This window comes from Lutzomyia longipalpis, chromosome 3 (assembly GCF_024334085.1).
Source record: "Lutzomyia longipalpis isolate SR_M1_2022 chromosome 3, ASM2433408v1".
NCBI classification, from domain to species: domain Eukaryota; kingdom Metazoa; phylum Arthropoda; class Insecta; order Diptera; family Psychodidae; genus Lutzomyia; species Lutzomyia longipalpis.
The window spans coordinates 14681327-14705245 of NC_074709.1; the positions used below are offsets into that span (position 1 = coordinate 14681327).

General features: G+C 37.7%; 1 protein-coding gene across 1 annotated transcript in view; it reads right to left on the minus strand.

Annotated features, from left to right (window-relative positions):
* The window catches only part of LOC129793280 (BTB/POZ domain-containing protein Tiwaz), a 30110-nt gene extending 22405 nt beyond the window's left edge, over positions 1-7705 (minus strand). The window contains exon 1 of the mRNA XM_055833113.1: positions 7461-7705. Within this exon, the coding sequence (XP_055689088.1) occupies positions 7461-7486 (26 nt within the window). The 5' untranslated portion in view covers positions 7487-7705. The remainder of the gene's footprint in view (positions 1-7460) is intronic.
* Positions 7706-23919: the final 16214 nt, after the last annotated feature.

The window sequence follows — 23919 nt, forward strand, 5'->3', positions numbered from 1 at the left end:
CTTTGTGGTTTACGACAAGTATTTTTTTTATTTTGTTTTTCTTATAAAATTCGCATCTTTCGTTAAATTTTCATCAAGTTTGAAAAATTCTTTAGAGTCCATTGAAAGGTAAATGTCAACGAAACATTTCAGTTTTAGTAAAATGTACCAAACTTCCAAATTAACACAAAGTTTTTTTTTTTTTTGAATAATGTAAAAATTATCCCCTTTTTCATGCCAATTCATCCTGAAGAATCACATCACTTTGCAAGGCAAATAAGCCTACCCTCTGTTTTCAATGCAAGACGCCAAGGATTTCCTCTTGCCATGCTCTGTCCATACAACATAAACGAATGGCCTGAGAATTTGATATTTTATTAATTCGCATCAAAGGCTCTGTGTGGGGATAAAAAGTACATACATTGGTCTAACCATTAGATATCTATCTGAGTCCCTGGCTTATGTGCACGACATCCCCAGTGGAGTGGACGTGTGCAAAGTGGATGAGAAAAGCGGAGAAATCCAATCCGGCCGCTACTGTCCCTTTTGCCGTCCCTCTAACACTCCGCCCTCGGGGGCCTCTTTGCCAGCTTTCACGGGTACTTGTTAATCTATGAATAGTAATTTTGCGTGCAGCCACCAACTCGCACTCACATTGATTTATTGTAGCATTAAATCCACATAATAGGAAAGCATTTAAGCACTCTCGCGAGCACTTCACACCTGTTCTGCCCATGTCTGCTCTTGCCTCCATGTGGGCTTCTTTCCGGCTAATTAAATGATTCAATTTGACTTTTATTTATCTTGTGGTCACTTCCAGATGAAAGCTGCGGGATCTTATGCATGCAATTTCCACACGATATGCCTCCAAGTTGATTTATTTTCATTTCAAATGCAAACTCTTAAAGGTTTTTCAATTCAGTTATCTGTTGTATGGATGAAGTATTTAAATGATTTAAATACTTTGTAATATTTTGTTGGTAGGTACTATTTTTAATAAGAAAAACTTACGAAAGGATTCTTGAGAGGGCTGGATTAATGAAAAAAAAATTCTGTGAAAATTTTTTCCTATCAAAATATTTTTTTTGTTTGAAAGCTACATTCATCCCCTCTCCAAATCTGCCAGGCTAACCAAAATCGGATGAGGGGTTAAGTTTTAACAGCCGATTGAAGAGAAAATGGCATTTTCTGCCTTAATCAACTAAATTGACTACCAAAAATCAACGCCTTGACCGATTTTCATCATCCTGGCAGATTTGGAAAGATGAAGAGAGTAGCTCTCAGAGTTTTTTTTATTTGTCAAAATCGGTTAACGAGAAAAAAGTTAGAAGTGATTTTGTGAGGGGAACCAATTTTTTCTTGCAAAATTTTACCCTGCTGTTTGACCAAAAATATCATGAAATTTTTTATAGAAAATTACAAGAGGTTAATTTTCACAAATCAATCATTTTCAGCGATGCTTCAAAATAATTTTAAAAAAAAAAGGTTTTTTGTGGTTTAATTTTAAATTTTATGAAGATTATAGACATTATGTCAATATGGGTGCCTCTATGAGTCACAGAATTAAAAGTCTTTAGCGCTTCACACGAATTCTCTTTAAAAATACATGATTGTGTGAGCATCAAAGGTGCAGAAGGAGGTTGAAAAAGTAAGACAAACTAATTACCTCCTAATAGAAGAATATTCTTCAGGAAGTCGCATAGTGGTTACAAGAAGATGTTTGCATGAGTTGAGTACACCTTCTTTTACCTTACATGCCGAATAGCGCGTTGTTTGACATGATGAGCGATAAGGATGTTTCTCTTTTCAATTCGCCCGAATGCGTCTAAAGAGAGATTATTTAGCTAATCTCTTAAGTCACTTTTAATTGCAACGTGGAGATGCAAACAAGTTGTGTGTGTGTGTGCACTTGAAGTGGAGTAAATGATGCATTCGAGGCGATACTGATACGACATGAGAATGAGCTATGCGATGGTCTTTTCGTTAACGGGAGGGAGGGGGGCAACATTGGCGCAACATTAAGTCATTGTGGAGTGATGGAATGAGTGGGAAAAAGACAAAGTGAATGGAGGGAAAAAAGGTATCTACATATGTACATAAGCTACGAGAGAGAGGAATTGGCTTGGCAAAAGGAGGAAGAGACAGAGAGTGTGCGCAATGTTAGCCATCCAACGATGAGAGATTCAAATCTCACGATCCCAGAGGCAACAATTGTGCGCAGATAATTATTTAAATTTATTTATATGGACGAACGGCACACATCCGAGCGAAAAGTGCCATCGGGAAGTATAATAATAAAATACTCGCTCCTCTCTCTGCCACATCGTGTCTCGAGGAGGTGAGGCTGAGGAGGACATGACCATCGTGGAGCTTTAGTTGTGGAAGATGCCGATTATCGCTTTAGCTCTCGGCACACGCAAATGACACGTTGTCGAGTGGTGTGTGTGCAAGAGTGTCACGCGGGGACAGACACACCGCAAAGTGGGTCTCCCCGGCCCATGGATACCTCCCCGTTACCCCTCCTGAGCCCCAATCCCAATAACTTCCCATGCACGCCAGCATCTCTCGCAGCATCGCATGGTCATTAGTCACCCGGCAATAACCACCATTATGCGTAATTGAGTGAAGGAGCGGGACTAAGGGGGCTGTGCTCCAGAAAACACTTACCTGCCAAACTGCCCCATCTCTGCAAATGACAAACGAGCTTTCGCTGAGCACAGTGGCATGCCAACGCCAAAGACGCGATCGCCCCGAAGTGGTGTGCCTTTAATAAGCCAATCGTTATCAGCGGCTTGGCCTTCAATTGCCTTCAATTTAATTACAAGAAACAATTATTACCCAGGTGAGAATGAGACTTTATGCCACAACCCAAAGCTCCAGCATATATAGCTCCCGTATAACCATCCTGGTGTACCTTATCGATTTTGATCCTGTGTAAAGTAACTAAATTGAAATTTCGGAGCGTCTTTGCGCTCACACACACAACTCTTTGTGTTTTTCCATCCTTGAAGACGCCTCAGCTGAAAATGCCCCCGAGGTGGGAAGACATGTGCACGCAGTACATAAATTTGCCAGCCCTTCGTAATTATAAAATGTCAAACGTGCCGATGCAAGACCCGATACAAATGGCCACCGCGGGCGTACCCCCGGGGTATGAGAGACAAGTCTTGGGATATATTCTGCATCCCCTCCACAAAACCCAACTGTTACCCTCAAATGCTTTATGATCACTTTTTTTCATACAGTCCTCACTCTCATGCACGTACTTCGTTTCACGGTGTAGTATATTGAAAAGATATGTATGTAACACGTATATGTATATAAGTTATTCACAATCCCTTGGCAATATGTTGATGCTTTTGAGATTGAAATTTCCCACATATAGCTAAACATAATGAAAATTCTGTTTTTTACGACGTTTCGAGTCTTAATACCCACTTCATCAGTATTTGAATAAAAAGGGAAATTATACTTTTCTCAAAACATAATTTAGCTGCTAATTTCAGAATATTTGGAAAGAAAAGTAGTTACACATCAAGGGTTAATTGGTTTTGCAAAATATTTAGCAAAAACGTCAATAAAGACAAGTTTTTTTTTATTTTTCAGACTTGTAAAAATTTTTATTCAATCAGAAGTCATAATTTTAATTCATGGAGCATGACAATTTAACAATACACGCTTTCAGACCCCAAATTTTTATTCTTTAAGTTAATTTTTATATTTTTAGCATTCGAAAGAGCTCTTGTGCAATTTCCACATACCCCCTGAATTTGTTATAGATGTGAAGGCACTTGTTGCTGTTCAAATTGCCAATATCGTCATGATGTTTGACGCCGTCGCGCGAAAGGCGAATAGACGTTTTTTTTTTGTTCTGGCAATTACAATCTCACCTCGTGGTGCATAATAATTTCCTCTCAGCCTGCTGAAAGGCTTTCGAGTTTGGGTGGAGGCCAATGGGAGCTAAATAAGAAAGAGTTTGGGAGTCCTCTGACAAGGGACGAAGGGTGGAATTGGCAAAAAAGGCGAAGGAACTCCTCTATAGAGGCGCATAATTTCCTTCCCTGTCGCTTGTGTATGATTGCCCCAAGGGCCACATGAGGAGAGATAGGGAGTGGAGAGAGAGAGAAATGATAAAATTTCCCCATCGACCCCAAATACACCCTCAAACGCGATGGGTAGCTTTCAGGGTTGTAGTTCTTCAAAACAGCCCACAGCACTTTACCGGGGACGTTTCCATTTGCCCCAGCTGCCCACTCCCTTGCCCTACCCGCCGTCTCTTCGTCATCATGTACCACCCTGGATGTGTCGGAATGGACTTTGCCGTATATATACCAAACTTCCATGGCTGGGGCTCTTCCAGGAAGCGCACCAGGGGTCAATAAATGTGCAAAAAAATTATGTTTATTCTATAAAATGTCAATTAAGCATACTACATCAACCAATAATTCTGAAAACATCAAAAGGGTACCACCACAAATTGGTTCAAGACAGGTCTCACTTCCAGGTAATGCACAAATTTACATATAATTTGCATTTCGCATATTTGCAACATGATTCCAAAAGCAAATTTGATCATTTGCTCATGACAAATAACTGATAATTTCACCATGCCTGTCTTCCGCTTGATTAAGAATTTACTCCAGCCACCCCCTCCCTGTAAAACTGCATCTGACGTATCCATTCATTTACACATCAATTGCTCAACCAACTGTTAAGGTTTGATTCTCTAATTTATATCCACGCGAATATATATCATTTGCACTTACTCCAAGTGTGTACAGTAAAGTGTCCAAAGCACGGGCTAAATTTGAGAATAAAATTGGCATTAAACAACAAATTGGGGAATTATGGGGTCGAAAATCTTGCTGGGAAAATTCCTGGGAGATTGATTTTATCGCAGAAAATTCTCACAGACCCCCACCGAATGGGGCATGAGGCTAAAAAGGACGGGTAAAGGAGACCGAAGGAGCCCCAAGGCGTTTATTTCTTCTTCTGCCCATGAACACCTATTGCAAAAATAATGCGTACACCCGAGGATTACAGTGCGTGCTTGAAAAATTCATCGCAACAAGCTACAAATTAATCTTATTTTTTCTTTACAAAAGACTTTGCAACTTATTTCCTAACATTCATAAGTAAAATAAAAGATTAATTTGTAGGTAATTAAATTGAATTAAAAAAAAGAATAATCATTTCTTGTTTTCTTTTGGTAGCGTCCCCCGCTGGCTACACATAGCTATCTTAAGAAAACGACAGAAAGTCTAGCTTAAGTTTCAAATTAGATTAACATGAAACTATTAATTTTTTAAACAAAAAAATATTTATAAAAAAAAACATTAAAATTTTAGAATAAAAAATTAAATGTTATTTCATTAAATGTCTTAATTAAATCAATATATTAACACTAATAATATTCCAAAAAAACCTTTTTTTCTCAATGAATTTATGAATTTTAAAAAGCATTTTTTTTTAAATTTCAATTCAAAAACATTTGATTTTTTTTTAATAAAATTATAACAATTAATAAGAGCGAGATAAGAGATAGAATGGTAAATTGTCCTTCAGAAAATTAATTTAGGTGAGAAGAATTTGCTCCTGCCTTACAAAGGAAAAGAAAATATGGAAAATATCTTTTATTTTTTAGTGCAAAATGTTTCTCTACTATCACCGTAAAAATTATGTACATATCGTACAAATGTGTTTTTAAGATTTGAAAGTTCTTTTTTTTTTAGAGAATATAAAAAAAAAACAATTTTTACCTACAAGTAATAAAAAATGTCGTTAATTAACCATTATCAAAATGAGAAGAGATAAGAAACAATTTTTTTTATTATCAATGTGATTTATCTGCAATTTTGCATGCATTTTTAGGCAATCCTTAAAAAAATAATTCTTATTCAAAGTCATTTTTTTTTATTATTTTTGGCATGAAATATTATTTTGTTCAAATATTGGCATTAATGAAAATGTTGAAGATTTATTAATTAAATGCTAAATATTTTTCAGAGAAATGTAACAAATAACCCAATGTTCACCTATAAATTGGAAATATTTAATTAAGAAAAAAAGAATATAATTATTTCTTGATTTTACTTATAATTATACTTTTTTCTGATTTGCTGTGTTAACGAGAAAGTGTGCCAAAAGCACAAACTCTTCCTCGTATAATTTATCGTTGAATTTATGAAAATTGATATTTTTTTTTAAATCGATTTTATAAAATAATTATCGTGAGGATGGAAACAGATAGGGGTAGTGGTAGGTATTAATGAGAAAATCCTATTAAAATTTCAATTAAAAAAAAAAGAGAATCTCCAGATAAACTTGTTTTTTTTTTATATTATTTTTCCAAAAAAAAAATTCTAAAACTCTTTATTTGTTTCATAAAGCCAAATATGAATGCGTTTTCGATTTATTTTATCTAAAACATTTGCTTAGCTCTCGGGCATTCTATTGACGAACAAATAATACTACAGCATTTTTGCCTTAAGCGCATTTTCATATATTTTAGCGTGTATATGTGGGTTCCATATCGCAAGGGTTACGTTTCAGCCCGTGGCTATGTATAGCCGGAGGTATTCAACAATTCACAATACTCAACACTGTGTATGTTCCTCCATGGAATATGAATTTTGGGGAGTTTCCTCCAGTTTGGAATTTTGGGGGTGATCTCAAAGTGAAATTCGTAGGTATTGTGGTGCAATGGAACAAGAAATTAAATTGAAGTCAATTGATGGAATAGAATCATGTTGAAATTAATTTTTTTTTTAATTCTGATAAAGTTTTTAAATAGTTTTGTTTTAATTTTTTTTCTACTAATTATGTTTAAGTTATTATCTACTTTTGAAGGACCATTGGACTGTTAATTGATAATGGATTAAGAATAACATTTTAAACAAAATCATTAAGTCACTAATGATTATCCTAAATAAATCATATTTAAGGCGATGAAAAGGGGCCAAAAAAATTATGCTAAAAAATTGTGTTTTTCTGAGAAACATGATTCGGAGTTTAGAGGATATTTTCACAACACACTTAAAGCGATAAACCTTTTTTGTCTCCAAGAAACCCACTCTATTTCACGTGATGGCACAACAACCGCGAGGATTAAGATAAAAGAACAAAAGTTTAGAAGAATTCTTCATATAGGAATTCAACTTCTTACAGTCCATTGGTATAAGGTTGTAACTTGAGGTGCAATGGAAAGGTAAGAGGTGATCATTTACAGCCTCTCATTGCTTCCACTAATTGGTGGTCGCAATTAAGGCCCCACATGGTAATTGCACTTTTATGCAGCAGCTCTTCGCTTGGACGACACCAAAACTCCCCAGATGAATCAACTACAACCAAATGGCCATTACAATCAGCGACCATAAATTAATGTGGTTTTGGAAAAATTGCATGAATTAGCGGGGCATGGCTAATTGCATTTTAATTGCAGGCAAAAGAGGTTGCCGAAAATTCACTGGCAGCAAACTTACCTTTTGGGGCACGTGGAGGACTCCATGGGTAGCGGCGGGCCACGTTGATCCACGAAGCCCGTCGATTGAAAGACGTCAAAAAGGAAAATCTTGCTTGTTGTACCAACCACAGTAGGGAGGTATTGCTGATGGTGGGATCTCTATTGGAACTTCTCTTCCAGGTATGAGCCACACTCACATGAACTGACAAAAACACATCCACCCAGCAAAAGAAGTCTTCACGCCACGGCAGCCACAGCAGGACTGATGGGAGCCACACGAGAAATTTCAGCATTCAAGCAAGTCAATGCGACGAGAGAGCGCGAGAGCAATGAGAGAATTGGCACAAAGTCTCATGGAAAAGCCATCTGGCTTCTCTCACTTCCTCCACATCGACTCTCTCGCGCGCACTTCTTCCGCCAAAAAGTCCAAGAAGTGCGACACCGAGAGAACTTTACTCCCACCCCACACCCTCCCTATGAAAAGCTCAATTGAAAGGTAATCGAATGTGTTTTGTAAACAACGCGACAGTCACACTGCTTCCGCCTCCGGAGTCATGCCCTATTGACCCCACAGAAGACCTTCTATACCCACTCTTTCTCGTGTCCAATTCTCGCCGTTGATGATTGCCCACATCAGATAGGGAAGAATGGATTTTAATCTTTGCTAAAATATTGCAGAAATTATTTTATTTTTTTATGAAAATGGAAGAGTTTATTAAAAGTCAATGATTCAACTGTTAAAATAACAATTACAATTCTGAAACTTTTAGATAACTTTAAGAGCTTTAAGATAATATTTCTTTTGTTTTTTTTTATACTTGTTGATTAAAAAATGAATAAAACTGGCGTTGTAAATAAATTAAGCTGTCTTTTGTGAAATTTATATCATAAAAGACGAGGAAAGCGCTTCTTATTAATGTCATAACAATGAATATTAAACATGAAATAAAAAAAATTAAATTGAGAAAAATCAAACATTATAAAGGAAACGTCAAACGTTAGTAATATAACTTTTAATGTTAGAAAAGAATATTATGTGCTCGAAAAAAACAGTTAAACGTAAAAAAAAGATGTCATACAATGAGCATTTAATCGTTAAAATTAAATTGTTGTCTGAAAATAATTGTCATGCGATAGAATTACATAAATAAATTGTAAAAATCTTAATTCGAAAGTAAATTCTTTTAATATTTTGTAATATTTGCTAAAAGTACCTGATTTTTTAAATCCATAAAGTTCTTCTTATTTAAATAACATTGTTTTTTTTTTCAAAACTATTTTTATGCCTAAGAAAACCAAAGATAAATGTACAGTGCAAGTTGTGCATTGATGTGGAATTGCTTTGTAATTCTTCACTAAATGCATTATTTTACCCACTATTTGAGCACATAGCGAAATGCAATTGCATACGATGTGGTTAAGAAAGTCTTTTTGGAAGCGCAGTAAGATCCGCAAGTGGTTCTAATTTCTTCAAATGCACCATTATTTGGAGAACAATGCACGGCGCCTTTTGCTGTTATTGGATGCGGGGGCAGAGGGCATGGACATGGGGTGGGCAAACGTTGGTGAATTGGAATTCCTCAAAAGGCCGGTCTGAGTGTGTGTGTGTCGATTTTGATTAATGATGCACTCACAGCATTATAATGCTCAATTGAGGAAGAGGTTGGTGGAAGAGTGAAATGGGAGAAAGAGACTCGGGCATGGATATTTTCCAAGATGTATGGATGCGATTTGGTCTGCCGCCTGAGGCACCTGCCAAGCTCAGTGGAATGGCCACGGGCCGGATAGTCTGATGCATCAGACTGAATCATGAATCGGCCCCGAGGTACCTTTGGGTATAAATTCCATATTTTTGCGGGCAACTCTCTTTCCCTTCTCTCCATTCGCCCTGTGCCGTCGTTTTGCTGTGTGGGAATGGACAATGGGATTATTTTATGCTGTATGTGCATAACTATGCAATGAGACGATGTAGTGGATTTTCATAGTACGGATAAAGTCGTCCCGTTTAACGTGTGTGACCGCGTGTACTAAATGAAGGTGCAAAAAGACGGTGAAAGTGGTTGATTTTATGAGTTTTGTGCGGATCTGACTCAATGCCAGGGAAAATCTCTCATTAAGTGATGGATTGGGCAGAGTGCACATTTAGCCAGGAAGATTCCTCCACCAGTTTGTTGTGTGTGGTGGACTAAACGAGGGAAAGATGCAAAGAATCTTGGAGAGAGAGTTCGCCCCAGAGCGTCTTGAGGCAAACTTGATGATGCATCTCATAAAAATATCTCTTATTGTGTGCACTGCTATATATTTTATTAAAAAGTATCTTGTGCATGGTTTGAGGGCTAAAACCCAACATATTCATGTTGTGCTTCATGTTTATATGCTGCTCTGCAGATAAATGAATTTCCCTTCTGGCTGCCATGATGTTTAAGAGGCTTCGCAGTCAGAGTCGGACGAGGAGATTTAAAATAATGTATACGCATTAATTTTCACATCAAACAAATTTTCCAACCCAGATTCCTTCACTAGGACCTCAGTTAGGCAGAGCCCGAACGCAGAGCTTTTAAGAAAATCCACAAAACACAAGTTTTTTTCCTCAAACTGCTGGATCCTGACCCAAATCCATGAAACTTTGACTGGGAAGCCCTCTCCTTATGGCCAGTTGGATTTGAGTTTTGTCCGAAGTGCTCGAGGTCAGAGGCGAATGAGAAAGAAGTGACTGATGCGAAATGAAAAATCTTGTTTGCACCGCCAACGCCTCTGGCTCCGCAGCAGAAGGCGCAGCAGTTCACGAGGAGGATGACCACGAACCCTCCAGCCGGCGGGACAGTCAGGGATATAGCATGGGGAGTGTCCTCCGTCCAGGCATTTTTCTTATTTCAAAACTTATTGCAGAAAAATTCAATTTTTATGCATCGCGCACTGCCCAAAATGCAGTCACATCATTTGCATTCTTTCAAGCAGATCTGCTCCTCATCCACCTCTATAATTAAGAGGCTGTGACAGGAGATAAATCGAATTCCATGACTTTTGATCGGCTTCATTTTTGTGCAATGTTCCCCCATATGTTAAGGATGATCCGAAATATTTTTGTGAGAAATTAGATCAGAATTTATTTTATTTAGTTGAAATTGGAAAGTTTTATTCATCTAATTTTCCTCTATTAGTTGTGACCATCAATCCAGGGAGCTTTTACATATAGTTAACTTTTAAAAAGGTTCCCAAAATTCTCAATCATAAAATGTGTATGTAACTACTCTGAAAAAAATAGTTTGTAGCGATGTTTGTCAAAGTTTGTTAAAGGATATTAATTTGGAGGTAAATGTGTAATTTAGCGAACATAGTTTGTATTTGGAGATCACTGATTGTAAAATGTTTGTAAATTGAAGAAAAAATACAAAAAAGTACAAACTTTAACAAACATTTTACAAATTTTTGCAAACAAATTTTAATAAATTTGGAAGAACAAACTTTTTACAAACTTTACAAATATGTTTGTATGCTGATTTGTTTATAAAATCAAACATTAACAAATATTTTTGATAAAGTTTGTTAAAAGGTGTGTTGTTTTGGTGCCTTAACAAGTTTTAACAAACAATTTTGAAAAAGTTTGTTGAAAGGTTTGTTAAATAATGCATTTTCATCAGAAGTGACGCCGTTGGAAAATTAAGAATAAAAACCGAAAAAAGTGAATTTCTGTGGAAAATGGAGTGCGAGTTTTTGATGATTTCGTGGTGGATCCTCAATATCGTTTGTCTGCAGTTTAAGGTTCCTGAGGCGCCACTAAAAGGTAAAATTTTTCAACATAACCTTAATAATGTATGGCATCATCCTCCGACTGAACATTCTTTTTCATATTTTTATTCAGAAAATGGAATAACAATCAAGCTTCTGGAGAAACTCAGGGACAGTGACTTCGACTTGATCTTCACCCAAGCAGCTACAAGGATACAATTTTTTTTTTGAGTGGAAAAATCATCAGATGAACCTCCGGAAGCTGCACAAAGTCCCTGGAAGGAAGATTTGGTCAATGGAAAGACCGATGAATGCCCACCATGCCACTGTATCTCAATCGTGCAGCTCTATATACTGTAGGTTATGCTTAAAAATGCTTGAAATATGTAAAACATAATATTTTGTTATAATAGAAAATACGTTATATGTAAATAAATTTTGATGAATTACATTTAAAAGAATGTCTCTTATTTTAAAAGTAACAAAATGAAATAAACAAGCTTGTAATGATTTGCTAAGGTTTGTAAAGGGGGCTACGCGGATTTTCTTACAAATTTTTACAAACAATTACAAGCTTCTACAAACTTGGGTATTATTTTTTTAATTAACAAACTTGGAGATTAAAAAGTAATCTCCTTTGACAAAAAAGGGCTTTGACTCCTTTTCACTTCCATGTTTGTTAAAAAATGTATGGGAGTTACAAACTTTGACAAACTCAAATACAAACTATTTTTTTCAGAGTAGACTATCTATATAATAAAGAAAGGATTTCGTGTCTGTACAGCTATACAAATCTACACCGTTTGACCGATCGTGATGAAATTTGGTACAGAGACTCCTTATATCAGGCGCTTTCGAATGGCCGTATTCATTTTCCCCCCAAAGCCCCCCTTCAGGTAGCCCCCATATAAAAGTCATGTATTTTTTGCGCATTTTTGAATTTGGCGCCTGAAATGTTGTATGAAAATGATTTCTTCTCTTTGCAAATTTTTTTCTTTTGGGTTTGATGAGAGCTCTCCATCTATATAATAAAGAAAGGCCTGTTTGTTGGTAATCGTCGTTCCGACTTTTCTATACAAATCCACACCGTTTATCCGATCGCGATGAAATTTGGTACAGAGGCCCTTTATAACAGGCGGTTTCAGATGGCTGTATTCATTTTCCCCCCAAAGCCCCCCTTCAGGTAGCCCCCATAGAGATTTCATGCAGTTTTTGCAAATTTTTGAATTTGGCGCCTGAAATGTTGTATGAAAATGATTTCTTCTCTTTGCAAATTTTTTTCTTTTTCGTTCGATGAGAGCTTCCCATCTATATAATAAAGAAAGGCATGTTTGTTGGTAATCGTCGTTCCGACTTTTTTATACAAATCCACACCGTTTGTCCGATCGCGATGAAATTTGGTACAGAGGCTCCTTATAACAGGCCGTTTCAGATGGCCGTATTCATTTTCCCCCCAAAGTCCCCCTTCAGGTAGCCCCCATAGAGATTTCATGCAGTTTTTGCAAATTTTTGAATTTGGCGCCTGAAATGTTGTATGAAATTGATTTCTTCTCTTTCCGAATTTTTTCTCCGGGATTTATAAGTGGCCTCAATCAAACCATCACAATTTTTTCCCCTAAAATTTGCGCGAAGCGCAACAAATCCCCGCGAAGCGGGGCGAGGTAAATTGGAGCGAAGCGACAATTTACCTCGTCTAAAATATTTATCGAATTTTTGTCACAAAATGTTAAAAAATGCTCTGATTATTATTTTTTTTATTATTCGAATTACTCATTTTTAAAATCTTTTATTCTTCAAAAGGACAATTTTTAAAAGACATGGAATAGATCACGGCGTTCTTACACAATATAAATTTCGGAATAATCATTACATTTTATTTTAGGAAGAAATATTCCATAAAAGTTCTGTTGATGCATTTTCCTAAAGTTTTAAATATTCCACCTTAAAAGCTACCGCAAAAAAGCTCATCTCTTTTCTCTTTTTTCTACTTTTTAAATTACAAAATCTGCATTATATATTTCACCACAAACTGCGAGCTATGACAGAGAGCAGTCAGATATAGTACCTCCCCCCAGGGAGGTATGTTGTTGGTTGCAATTTTACGAGAAGGGACTGCAAAAGGTGGTTTTGTATGAGGGTATGTGGGGGGCACACAGAGGTGGGAGGGATGAAGCTGGCGAGCGGGTGAAAAGCAAAAGCTTTCCAAGCGCCCGCAGCCATGACGAGATATGGCAACTCGTCGAGTGCCGGCAGGTGTTATTAACCCAACTTTGGCCTCGAAAAGCTCACACTGTGTGCGATTTTGCAGTCACACAAATGAGTGTACAACACAAAGCGCTCCGCTCGGGGCGCTCTTCTGGTCAACGTGGGATGGAAATTCGCCAGGCCACGGTATATGGGGTAGAGGGGGTAGGGAGTGGGTGGTTGGGGTACCCAAGGGGACAACTCCAGTGGCACGTTGGGTTGATTTTTAGTGGAGCTCTCTGTGTGTCAGTGGATTACGCGCGGAGACGATGAAGGGGGATGCAACTTTGCATATTTTGCACCACACGTCGCCAACCCGCAGTGTTTTTGCATGATGAGGCGCTAGCGCGTGATATGACCCACGAACAGTTCCCCGTACAATTCATTCACCTCCATACACGGTTATGGTCACTCTACCGGAGCGAGTGATTTTTTTTTTGGGTTAAATGGTTGGAAATATTCGAGCTCCCCTTCCCGCGAGAAATATGCATTCATGAGAATTTTATTATCCTAACGCAATATTGCGCTGACACGTGAAATTTTCCTTTTAAGTTCCTTTTGTGGAGTACAATCGAGGGGGTGGTTGGAGGGAATGGTAACATGTATATCTTGTGAGAAAGTGACTAACTATCGTGCAAGTGGAGAGAGGCACAGAATTTTCAATTAAACACCCCCACCCCCCGCAATCTCCTTTGCGCCCCATTTGGGATTGGTGGTGGATCTTGTGGAGTGAAAAGCCTCGAAGCTGCGAGACTTTCCCACCGAAATGCTTCGCATGGAGCTTTGTGATTATAACATTCTTTGACTGGGCTAAATAATACATTTAATATCCCAGGCGCCCCGGTATCGGAAATGCCCCTGGGCGCCCTCTGCGTAGGTGGAAACTGGCGCTCCTAATGAATACCCCTCGAGCATTCTTGAGGAACGAAATTGACTTGGGCGGAATGGAGAGAGACCCCACCCTGTGGCGCTCTTATTTTGCGATTTAACCCCGCACAAAAAAGGGTAAGGGGGGTTTTGCCTCTGCCATCCAAGGTAGCCAGCATTGAGGAAAATTTGTATTTTGAATTTTCCTGAGAGGTGAAATTTAAAATGTTTTATATTAAGGTATACATTTGCTGAAAATCCCTTGAAACTTTAAATTCTTTGTATATTTACACACAAATATTGATTAAAGTTTTTTTTTTGAGTATTTAACCCTTTGAAGACTAGGACACATTAGGTCTATTGACTATGAGGTAAATTGGAGTGAAGCTTCGTGAGGATTTATTGCGCTTTGTGCAAGCTCAAGAGAAAAAAGAATTATGTATAAATAAATTTATTGGAAGATTTCTTTATTACATAGAAGATAGATTGACTTATTTACGATTTTGTATTACGAATTGCTTAATCAGTCAATTTTTTAACCCATTCTGCTGACGGAGCTAACTTGAACAACTTATTATTATTATTATGGTCACCAAATAGGTAACTATATTTAAATAAATTTATATTTTTCGGATTTTTAAAAATAATTTGTGACTTTCTAAATTAAATTTAACTTTACTGAATCATGTTTAAATATTTTCGAAAAAAAGTCAAATAAATTTGCAAAAAGCATCCCCTTAATCGATGTTGTGGTGGAGAAAAGCTCCCAAAATTGAACCACCACCTTCTGGCATTTTCATTTGAATGGAAAAGAAAGAGAGAGGGAGAGAGCGAGATGAAAAAGTGGGTGGGTTTTGATGCTGGGAGCGATGTTAAGTTGTTTATAATGAAAAAAGGGGAAAGTGAGCCAACTTTCTGCTCATAATTAGTGGTTTTCTCCCACGAAAGCAAACCCATGATGGGAGGTGGTGGCGCATATACCCCGCAAAAAGGCGCAGGGAGGTTGCTAAAATTTTCTAGACGCGCGCGATCCTAAGCCTGCGGCATCCAAAAAGCTCTCTTTCATTTTCTCCCTTGAATTTGATTAATTAAAATTACATTTTATTTTTGTTTCATTTATTTTCAACATCGATGCCTGCCAATCGTTTTAATTAAACAGAAGCTATTTCGCAAATATACACCCCCACACTACTATCACTCTCTTTCATCATGTGGGCACACAGCCACCTATTTTTGGGGTGGTTGGTCGGTGGCGGGGGGGGGGGTGGCTGTAGTTGCCTTTTAATTGCATTTTAAAAGCACATTTCGATAATCAGATGATATTTGCCAGCTCGCCACCCTTCACACCCTCTCTGCCTGCTACCACCCCATGTACCCCTCTTTCCCTCATATGCACACACGGGTCAAGCGGATGCAGGACAAACACACCACACTACCCTCACGTCGCCCCCACACAGCATACAAACAGAGTGGGAGGTGCTCCACAAAAAGTTCGCATGGGGTGCACAAGAGCTTCCAGCGGAATATCAACTCCCCAGTAAATAACAATATAGAATGCACACTATTAAAATGAGCGCTCTGGTAAGCTGCAGGCCCTTCATTTATTCCCCAGCCAGTGCATAATAATTTCCATAAATGCGCCCCTGGCAACATTGCTCCAAAGCAAATAAATTTGTACCACTCACATAAATAAAATACGCGCCAGTATATTGGGAGTGTCTCCCACGCAAACTATATACATACATACATATTGTGAATATATATAAATTACCAAGAGCAAAATAAATTTCAACGATTCATTTGCCAGAGGAATGCATTACAGCACTTAAGCGCGGATATTGCCATGGCGGGAGGGAAAATTGAGAAAAATCTCCAAGCAAGGAGGTTTTCACTCCCAACTTCTCTACCAAATGATGGGGAAGAAAATAGGTGGGGTTTCATGGGGTGGACGTAAGGAATGCAATGAGAAATAATTTGCCACAGGTCATGGAGAAAATTGCGCTTTAAGGAGAAAAAACTCATTGCTTTTCATTTCGAAAATCGAATATGAATGAACAGTTTTTAGTCATGAGGAAGCCAGAGATATAGATTTTCGAGTTAGTAATTTAGCCTTTAACAGATCGACAGAAATAATCAGAAAGTATATAAAGAGACAAACAACCCTAAACCCCTGTTCGCAATGTAGGAATAAAATAGTTTTCTAAATCTAAAGAAAGTGATAGAATCAGTTAGAATCATCTAAAATTTTCTTCAAAAATGAATTTAAACGAAGCTCTGACTTTTTTAAGTCAGCTTTCTTCGGCCGTATCAGATTAAGCCAGGAAAAATAAAACTAATGAATACGAGGTTTCATTTGTTCTTCTTCTTTTTAATTATTTGAGCTAGATGTCCTTCCGATATTAATATACAGTCAGGTATTGGTTAACGTCGCCTGGGATATACTCTTTCCACTCATTATTATTAATGGGTAAGAAGAGTATATCCCATGCGACGTTAACCAATACCTGACTGTACATAGCATAATCTAAAAGAAACTGAGAATATCACGAAATTCAGCTCGAATCAGATTGTCTTAAAAGGTAGGTGCAAAAACTTCTCTTTAGTTTTGTAATGAAACTTTTCCCCAAAATTTTGAAAATATTTTTTTTTGTGTTTATATTAAAGGTTAATAATTTTATATTTTATTTTTTATTTTATTTTAGTTTCGTGTGGAAGTAGGAAAATAATCCGTTGCCCAACCCTATTCAATTTAGACAAAGAGATTTTCAATTTTTCTCTAAAAATTGCAGTTTTCCCTTTTTCTCAAAAAAGCTTCTATGCTTGCTATGTAGTTTCGTTCTGTGATAGGCTTGGACGTTTCCAGAAGTTTTCATAAGGAATCTATGTAAGAAAAAATATTGTTAAAAAAAATTCTCGGAAAATATCAATAAAAGAAAAACTTTCTCCACAGCCATTGAGAAAGGTTCGGAGGGAGCCGAAAGCTCTGCAAGAAGAATTATGTTTTCATTTTAACTCCTGGTTAAAAAGAAAAGCCCCTACTAATGAAGACCGTATTAACAAATATAATGTTAATAATTTTAATTTTTTCTTTACAAAATCACTTTTTTTTTACCTCTGTCGTCAAAAGCTCATGTCGTACGTAATAAGCTTAAAAATTAACATTTCAGTTGAGACTGCAAAAGCATCCAATTCTACGAATAATATGTTTTTTTCTTCCTCTATCTGCACTGTGATAACCTTATACGCGAATTGCTTTTAACAAATTATTTGATGTGCTGATAATATTTGTCAGAATAATGAGGCTTGAGTTTTATTCTTTGCATGAATCATGGGATATTTCAATCTACATCAAAAAGATAAATTACGTTCATACATTTTTCATTTTTTTTCTTAATTGAAATCTCCAAATTCTTGTAGATTTTCTTATGCATCTCAAGAAGAAATCTCAATAGAGATGAAAACTATCTTCCGAGAAAGGCAATTATGTTTCCATCGAGAAAGAAATTGTCCGCAAAACGAGACTTTTTTATGAGCGTCAGGGGGGATGGTTATATAGGAAAAGTACCTTCGAAGTCGATGGGTGGGTGGTTTGTACAAAAAAAAAAAAGAAAAAAAAAACAGTACGGATAGGAATCGAGGAAAAAAATCTTAAAGTAAACACCCCCGGGGAATGTTCTCAAACTAACAAGCCGAGATTCTTCGATCGTTTTTCCTTCTTCCCATACTATATGTATGCGGGGGAGAAATCCCACGACGACGATGGAAACTTTGTCCACACTTTCACTGCAATCACTCCTCGGCTTCTTTGCGCTAATTTATTGCAAATCGAGCGCATTTAGATGGGGGTATGTGTTGCGCTATATGGATATTTTCATCAATTCCCATGCGATGGATTTTCCCTGCAGTCTTGGGGCGGTAGGAGATTAAAAAGTTGTATGAGGAACATTTTGCGCATAAATGGCGGTGTGGTGTGCTCTCTCCTCTCACCGCTTTTTGCTTTTATGATAAGAAAATTTGTTTTTCATGTGCCCAGCCGAGGGGCAGGAGGGCGGGTGAGTGGAAATAATTCAAGGAGTAGGATCCCCAAAAGAGACGGAAGCCCCGGGCAACAAGAGCGATAGACTCTCTCTCCCCACACCCTACAATCCATGGAAGTGCACGAATATTCCGAGTGACCCCGCAGGCTTGCCCATGGGGGGCATCGCAGAGATCTTGTGTGAGCACAAGCAGAGTTTTCCTTCTCCTCATATCTCGCCCCTAGGCGCTTTTGGGATGAAATGATAGAGAACGACTAACTTAGGGGGCTCTCATGCACACCATTTTTTGCCCCGCTTCACCTCTCGTAACCCCCCGCACCGTAACTTCGTGCACCTCATAGTGAGTCACACGAGAAGTATATATACCCAGATAGAAGATGCTTTCAGGGCATCAATCTGCTAGAGCAGCCTTTAATCACAATTATTTGCGTATTGCGTAACTTCCTATGAACCTCTATACTTTGTGCGAGAAACTGTGAGATGGCATATTTTCTATATTTTTGAAAATGATTTCGGAGCTGATTAAAATGTTACTTATTTACTCTGATAAATATTTGTATATTTAGCACAAGGGGAGAGCAATAGTATTACATGGTGTACTTGTTTACAAAATAAAATTACTTGAAAGGAGTTGATGTGAGAATGTACGAAGGATGATCCTCTATCGCAGAACAATTTTAACCCATCTCATCTTGTAGGGGAACATAAAAAATAGAAGAATCGCGAGAGAAACTCCCCAATATCCACTGGGATCACATAGAAAAGTGCAGTGAAAGTACAGTCCGGGAAAACATAACCTCAATTTTGGAACACCATTGAAATGAATAGGAAGACCTTTATTATGTTCGACCAGCGTGGCATCGGGACCTCTTGAGCTTCTTCATAACCTTCCCAACCTTTCCTGCCTACCCGGATGAAGATTTGAATGATTTTTGCTTTACAACTTTTGTCTTTCCGGACTTCTCGTTGTTGAGTTTTTTTTTCTTTTGGAGTGTCGGAAGTTTTTGAAGTCCGGAAAGACAAAAGTTGTAAAGCAAAAATCATTCAAATCTTCATCCGGGTAGGCAGGAAAGGTTGGGAAGGTTATAAAGAAGCTCAAGAGGTCCCGATGCAACGCTGGTAGAACACAATGAAGTTCCTTCTATTCATTTAAATGTTGTTCCAAAATTGAGGTTATGTTTTCCCGGACTGTACTTTCACTGCACTTTTCTATGTGATCCCAGTGGATATTGGGGAGTTTCTCTCGCGATTCTTCTATTTTTTATGTTCCCCTACAAGATGAGATGGGTTAAAATTGTTCTGCGATAGAGGATCATCCTTCGTACATTCTCACATCAACTCCTTTAAGAAAAAAAAAACACGGAATAACAGAAAAATTGACTTTATAGATAAAAATTATAGCTATTGTTTTGACGATACCTAAAACGCCTTCGAAAGACCCCCAAAAAATTCATTTTTTTAAATGTAACCCTCATATTTTATTCATAGTATGTACTTACTTACTTACTTACGTGTCCTGACGCTCTATGGAGGAGGATAGGGCCGAAACGAAAGACCTCCACAGCTGACGATTCCCAGCCATTGCCCTGACTTGTGGCCAAGACAATGAATTGTCAACGATGCCAACCTCTTCTAACAGGCTGCGTCTCCAGGTTCCTCTAGGCCTCCCTCTTCTACGGGCTTCTTGTGGGCTTTTATTCATAGTGAATACCATAAAATTACATTATAAGGGAAATTCATAAAAATTTCTTCAGGGGATTTATTTCTTTAAATTCCTTTTATATTTTTTCCAAAGTTCTGGAATCAAATCTATAGAATTCATCCCAGCCAAAAATAGAACGAATGAAGCACCCTTTGTTCATATTGCTTCATTCGTACGAGAGAGAAGGAGATATCCCTGGTCCTATATAAGCAGAACTCCTGCAGAGAAAATGCCCATTTATCGGTGAGCAGTCGTAGATGAAAGACCTCAAATCTCAGTCATTTCCTTATTTACCATTTTTTAAGCGCATCGAAGGCCTAAAAAAGAAAACACGAAACTTAACCAAGAACCTGTACAACAGAGAAGTTTCAGGAACAAAAATTGCAAAAATTGTTTGGACACCAAGTCATCAACAATGTTTGCATCAGAACCTTCCATGCCAAAAACTGATAATATATCATCAGAAATGGATATATTTTCTCCAGAATGCACTGTAAATTGATTATCTAATACAAACGTTGTTAAAATATGACATTCATTTTTCTTATCCTGTCTAGCAACCCTGCGACAAAAATATCATCTTCATCAGGTTCTCTCAAGTCTCTAATTTATTTTATTTAAAACATTTTTTTCAATGTTTTTTCTCTTATAGTATTGACATTTCATGCATAATTTAAAAATTCTTTTTAAATTGTTTAGTAAGAAATTTTTAATAATCAAATCAGCAGTATACACCACAGCCCGCAACTCAACTCACCTTTGCCATTGAATTACCCCTTGAGGAACATTTTCTAATTTATAATTTCCCACGTGATTAGTGGTGGTGAAGAGCTTACGCGGTGACTTTTTGAAGAATTTGCCATGGTTATAAAATCATCATATATGTATGGGTGCCATAAGGGTGCACAGAACACCCCTTGCTGCGGTACTTCCTGTCCCCCTCATCGAAAACTTTCCTCATGGAAGTAGAAGGCAAAACTGGGTGTACATAATGACGACAATGGTCGGTTGCCATAGGAAAATGAAGAATGATGGCTACACGCTGGCGGGTGTATTATGTATAAAACATACAAAACTCCAGCTCAATGGGAGTTGAAATCCAGGCATTGGCCTGAAAAGGAGCGTTGGGAGGCTTTTCTCTGTAAGAGGAAACGAACACCGCCGCTGGGCAATTGGAGTGCGGAATGAAATGAAAATGACGATAATGGATTGGGTTGGATTCCCTTCTTTCACACAAACACACACACATACTTAGAAATCTCCCCTACAGCTCTTCAGGGGGGCCAAAGTGGTGGCTGTGGGGTAAGAAGACTTAGAAAATCCATGAAAGTCCTTCCGCTGCTTTTGCTTCCTTTTTCCGCCAAACGAGCTTTTCCTTCTGACTTTCCATGTAGAAGTGTGAAAGCTCCGATTTTGGTTTGGCCTAAAATTAGCTCATTTGTGTGCCGTCTTACGTCGTACATAAGCAGCACCATTGCCCCAATTCAGTCACATTGAACTTGACATTCCCCATTTGGTCGCGGTTGTGCACCCATAAAAGCCAAATTGAGATGATTCCAAGGGGTGCACAGCTAACAGAATACAAAGCTGGATTTTTTAGCTGTGATTCTTTCTTAAAAGAAGCACAGCTTCTGTGTACACTCTAAAATGCAAAGTCGTCAGATCGGGCTCAAACTTGGGATGAGCACGAATTAGGGTCCCCACATTCCAAAAAATGGTGGCGCCAAAAATTTTTCCGGCCGGCCGTCCGTCCGTCCGTCCGTCCGGCCGTCCGGCCGGCCGGAACCTTTCTCTAAATTGCAAGAGAACGGTAATAGATAGAGACTTGCGGTCAACGGCAAAGTTCATATATCAGGTGGAAGACATCCGATTATGAAGTCAAATCCAACCCCCCACCCCCGCGTCCGCCATTTTGAATAACCTCAAAATTTTGTTTTCGCTATATCTCAGCCCCTGTAATAGCTAAAAATCTGAAATTTTTATATGTTGTAGGGGCCATCAAGACCTTTCCAACGATACCTCATTTTCGAAAATCGGCCAAGCCGTTTAGCCAATATGGCCGCCACAATTTTTCATCGAAAATCGGCCATAACTCGAGAACGGCTTGACCGATTTTGATCAACTCGGGCTCAAATGAAAGATAATAATGAGCCCTACAACTCCTCGGAACATTGCAAGTTCAAGAAATGACCGCAAGTGGCGCTAAAATCGAAAACAAAATTTTCGATGAGTTTTCGATGAATATCTCGAGCACCGCTTTATAGAATTGCTTCAAATTTTGATATGTAATAGTTGACTATAGTATCTAGCTCCATGCCAAAAATGAAGAAAATCTATGTAGCCGTTCCGGAGATATCGCGTTTTAAAGTTTACATGTCATATCTTGAGTTGCATAAGTCCAACGCCCCGCGAAGCGGGGCGTTTTATATACACATATAAAATAAAATAAAATAAATATATATAAATGCATAGATATATACATTATATATATACATATAAAAATGCAAAGATAAATATATATAAACTGCAAAGATAAAAATTAAATATAGCATGGATGGAACAGTATAAAGCGAAAGAACGGTAAGTAAAACTTACGGGCTGTGATTCTTTCTTTGTCAGTGAAATGTGAAATTGACGGAAAATTGAGGATGGGCAAATTTTGAGGAAGGCTTTCTCGCGTACCGAATCACAGCCAACGCCCACGATTAAGGCTTCTCACAAATTATCTGCGCGTTGGCTGTGATTCGGTGCGCGAGAAAGCCTTCCTCAAAATTTGCCCATCCTCAATTTTCCGTCAATTTCACATTTCACTGACAAAGAAAGAATCACAGCCCGTAAGTTTTACTTACCGTTCTTTCGCTTTATACTGTTCCATCCATGCTATATTTAATTTTTATCTTTGCAGTTTATATATATTTATCTTTGCATTTTTATATGTATATATATAATGTATATATCTATGCATTTATATATATTTATTTTATTTTATTTTATATGTGTATTTTTTAAACTGAAGGGTGTCTAAGATTTATCTTTTGTTAGTGTTAAGGTTTGATGTAATGACTGGCATAAAATAAAAAGATGTTCGGCGTTAGTTCTAATATCTAATATCTGGTTATCAGGATTTTGATACATTCCCAATAGTGAAAAAGTCCTCGCGTTGTAGAACATTCCGAGAGCCCTCTAATACTATTATTTTAAAGATTATTTTGCAATCCATTTGCCCCTTAAGTGACATCATCTTAAAGCGACTTTAGTGAATTCAACAAAAGTCACAAGACGCGAATGTGAGCGATTGAATGAGACTGCCTGCCCTCTGACCTGATGAGAAATTCAATCTCATATGGACAACATGACTTTGGTGGGTATGAGATTGTTGCAAGTCAGATGACCAATTTGGCGTCAATTTCAATCTACAACCCATCCACTTATTCAATTTGCGCGCGAATTCCCATTCTTATCAATTCCTCGTGATTTTTCTCCCCGGGAACTGTGTCAATACTGCGTGTTTACAAACACGGCTCTCGCATAAATTTTCTACCAAAAAAAATTCACAAAATGTAAAATTTTGCGATAAATATTGCCAAAATATTTATGAAATATCTTAATCTAATGTGGAGCACGAGCAAAAAAAGCCCGCGACCTTCGCATTTTAATCGATAGAGTTTGAACTTATGGATCATCGGATCTATGTATAGACGATGGGGGGTAGCTCATGTGTCGAGGAGAGTGGATTTGGAAGCTTTTGGAACATTCGCAAATGGAATGTTTTGAAGCTTTTCTCATGATAACAGGCACTGATTGCATGATTTAGAGTTAAATGTCCGGTTAAATGCCAAAGAGTGGGTCAATTTGATTAGAAATCTGTCTGTCTCTAAATTAAGAACATAAATTGAAGC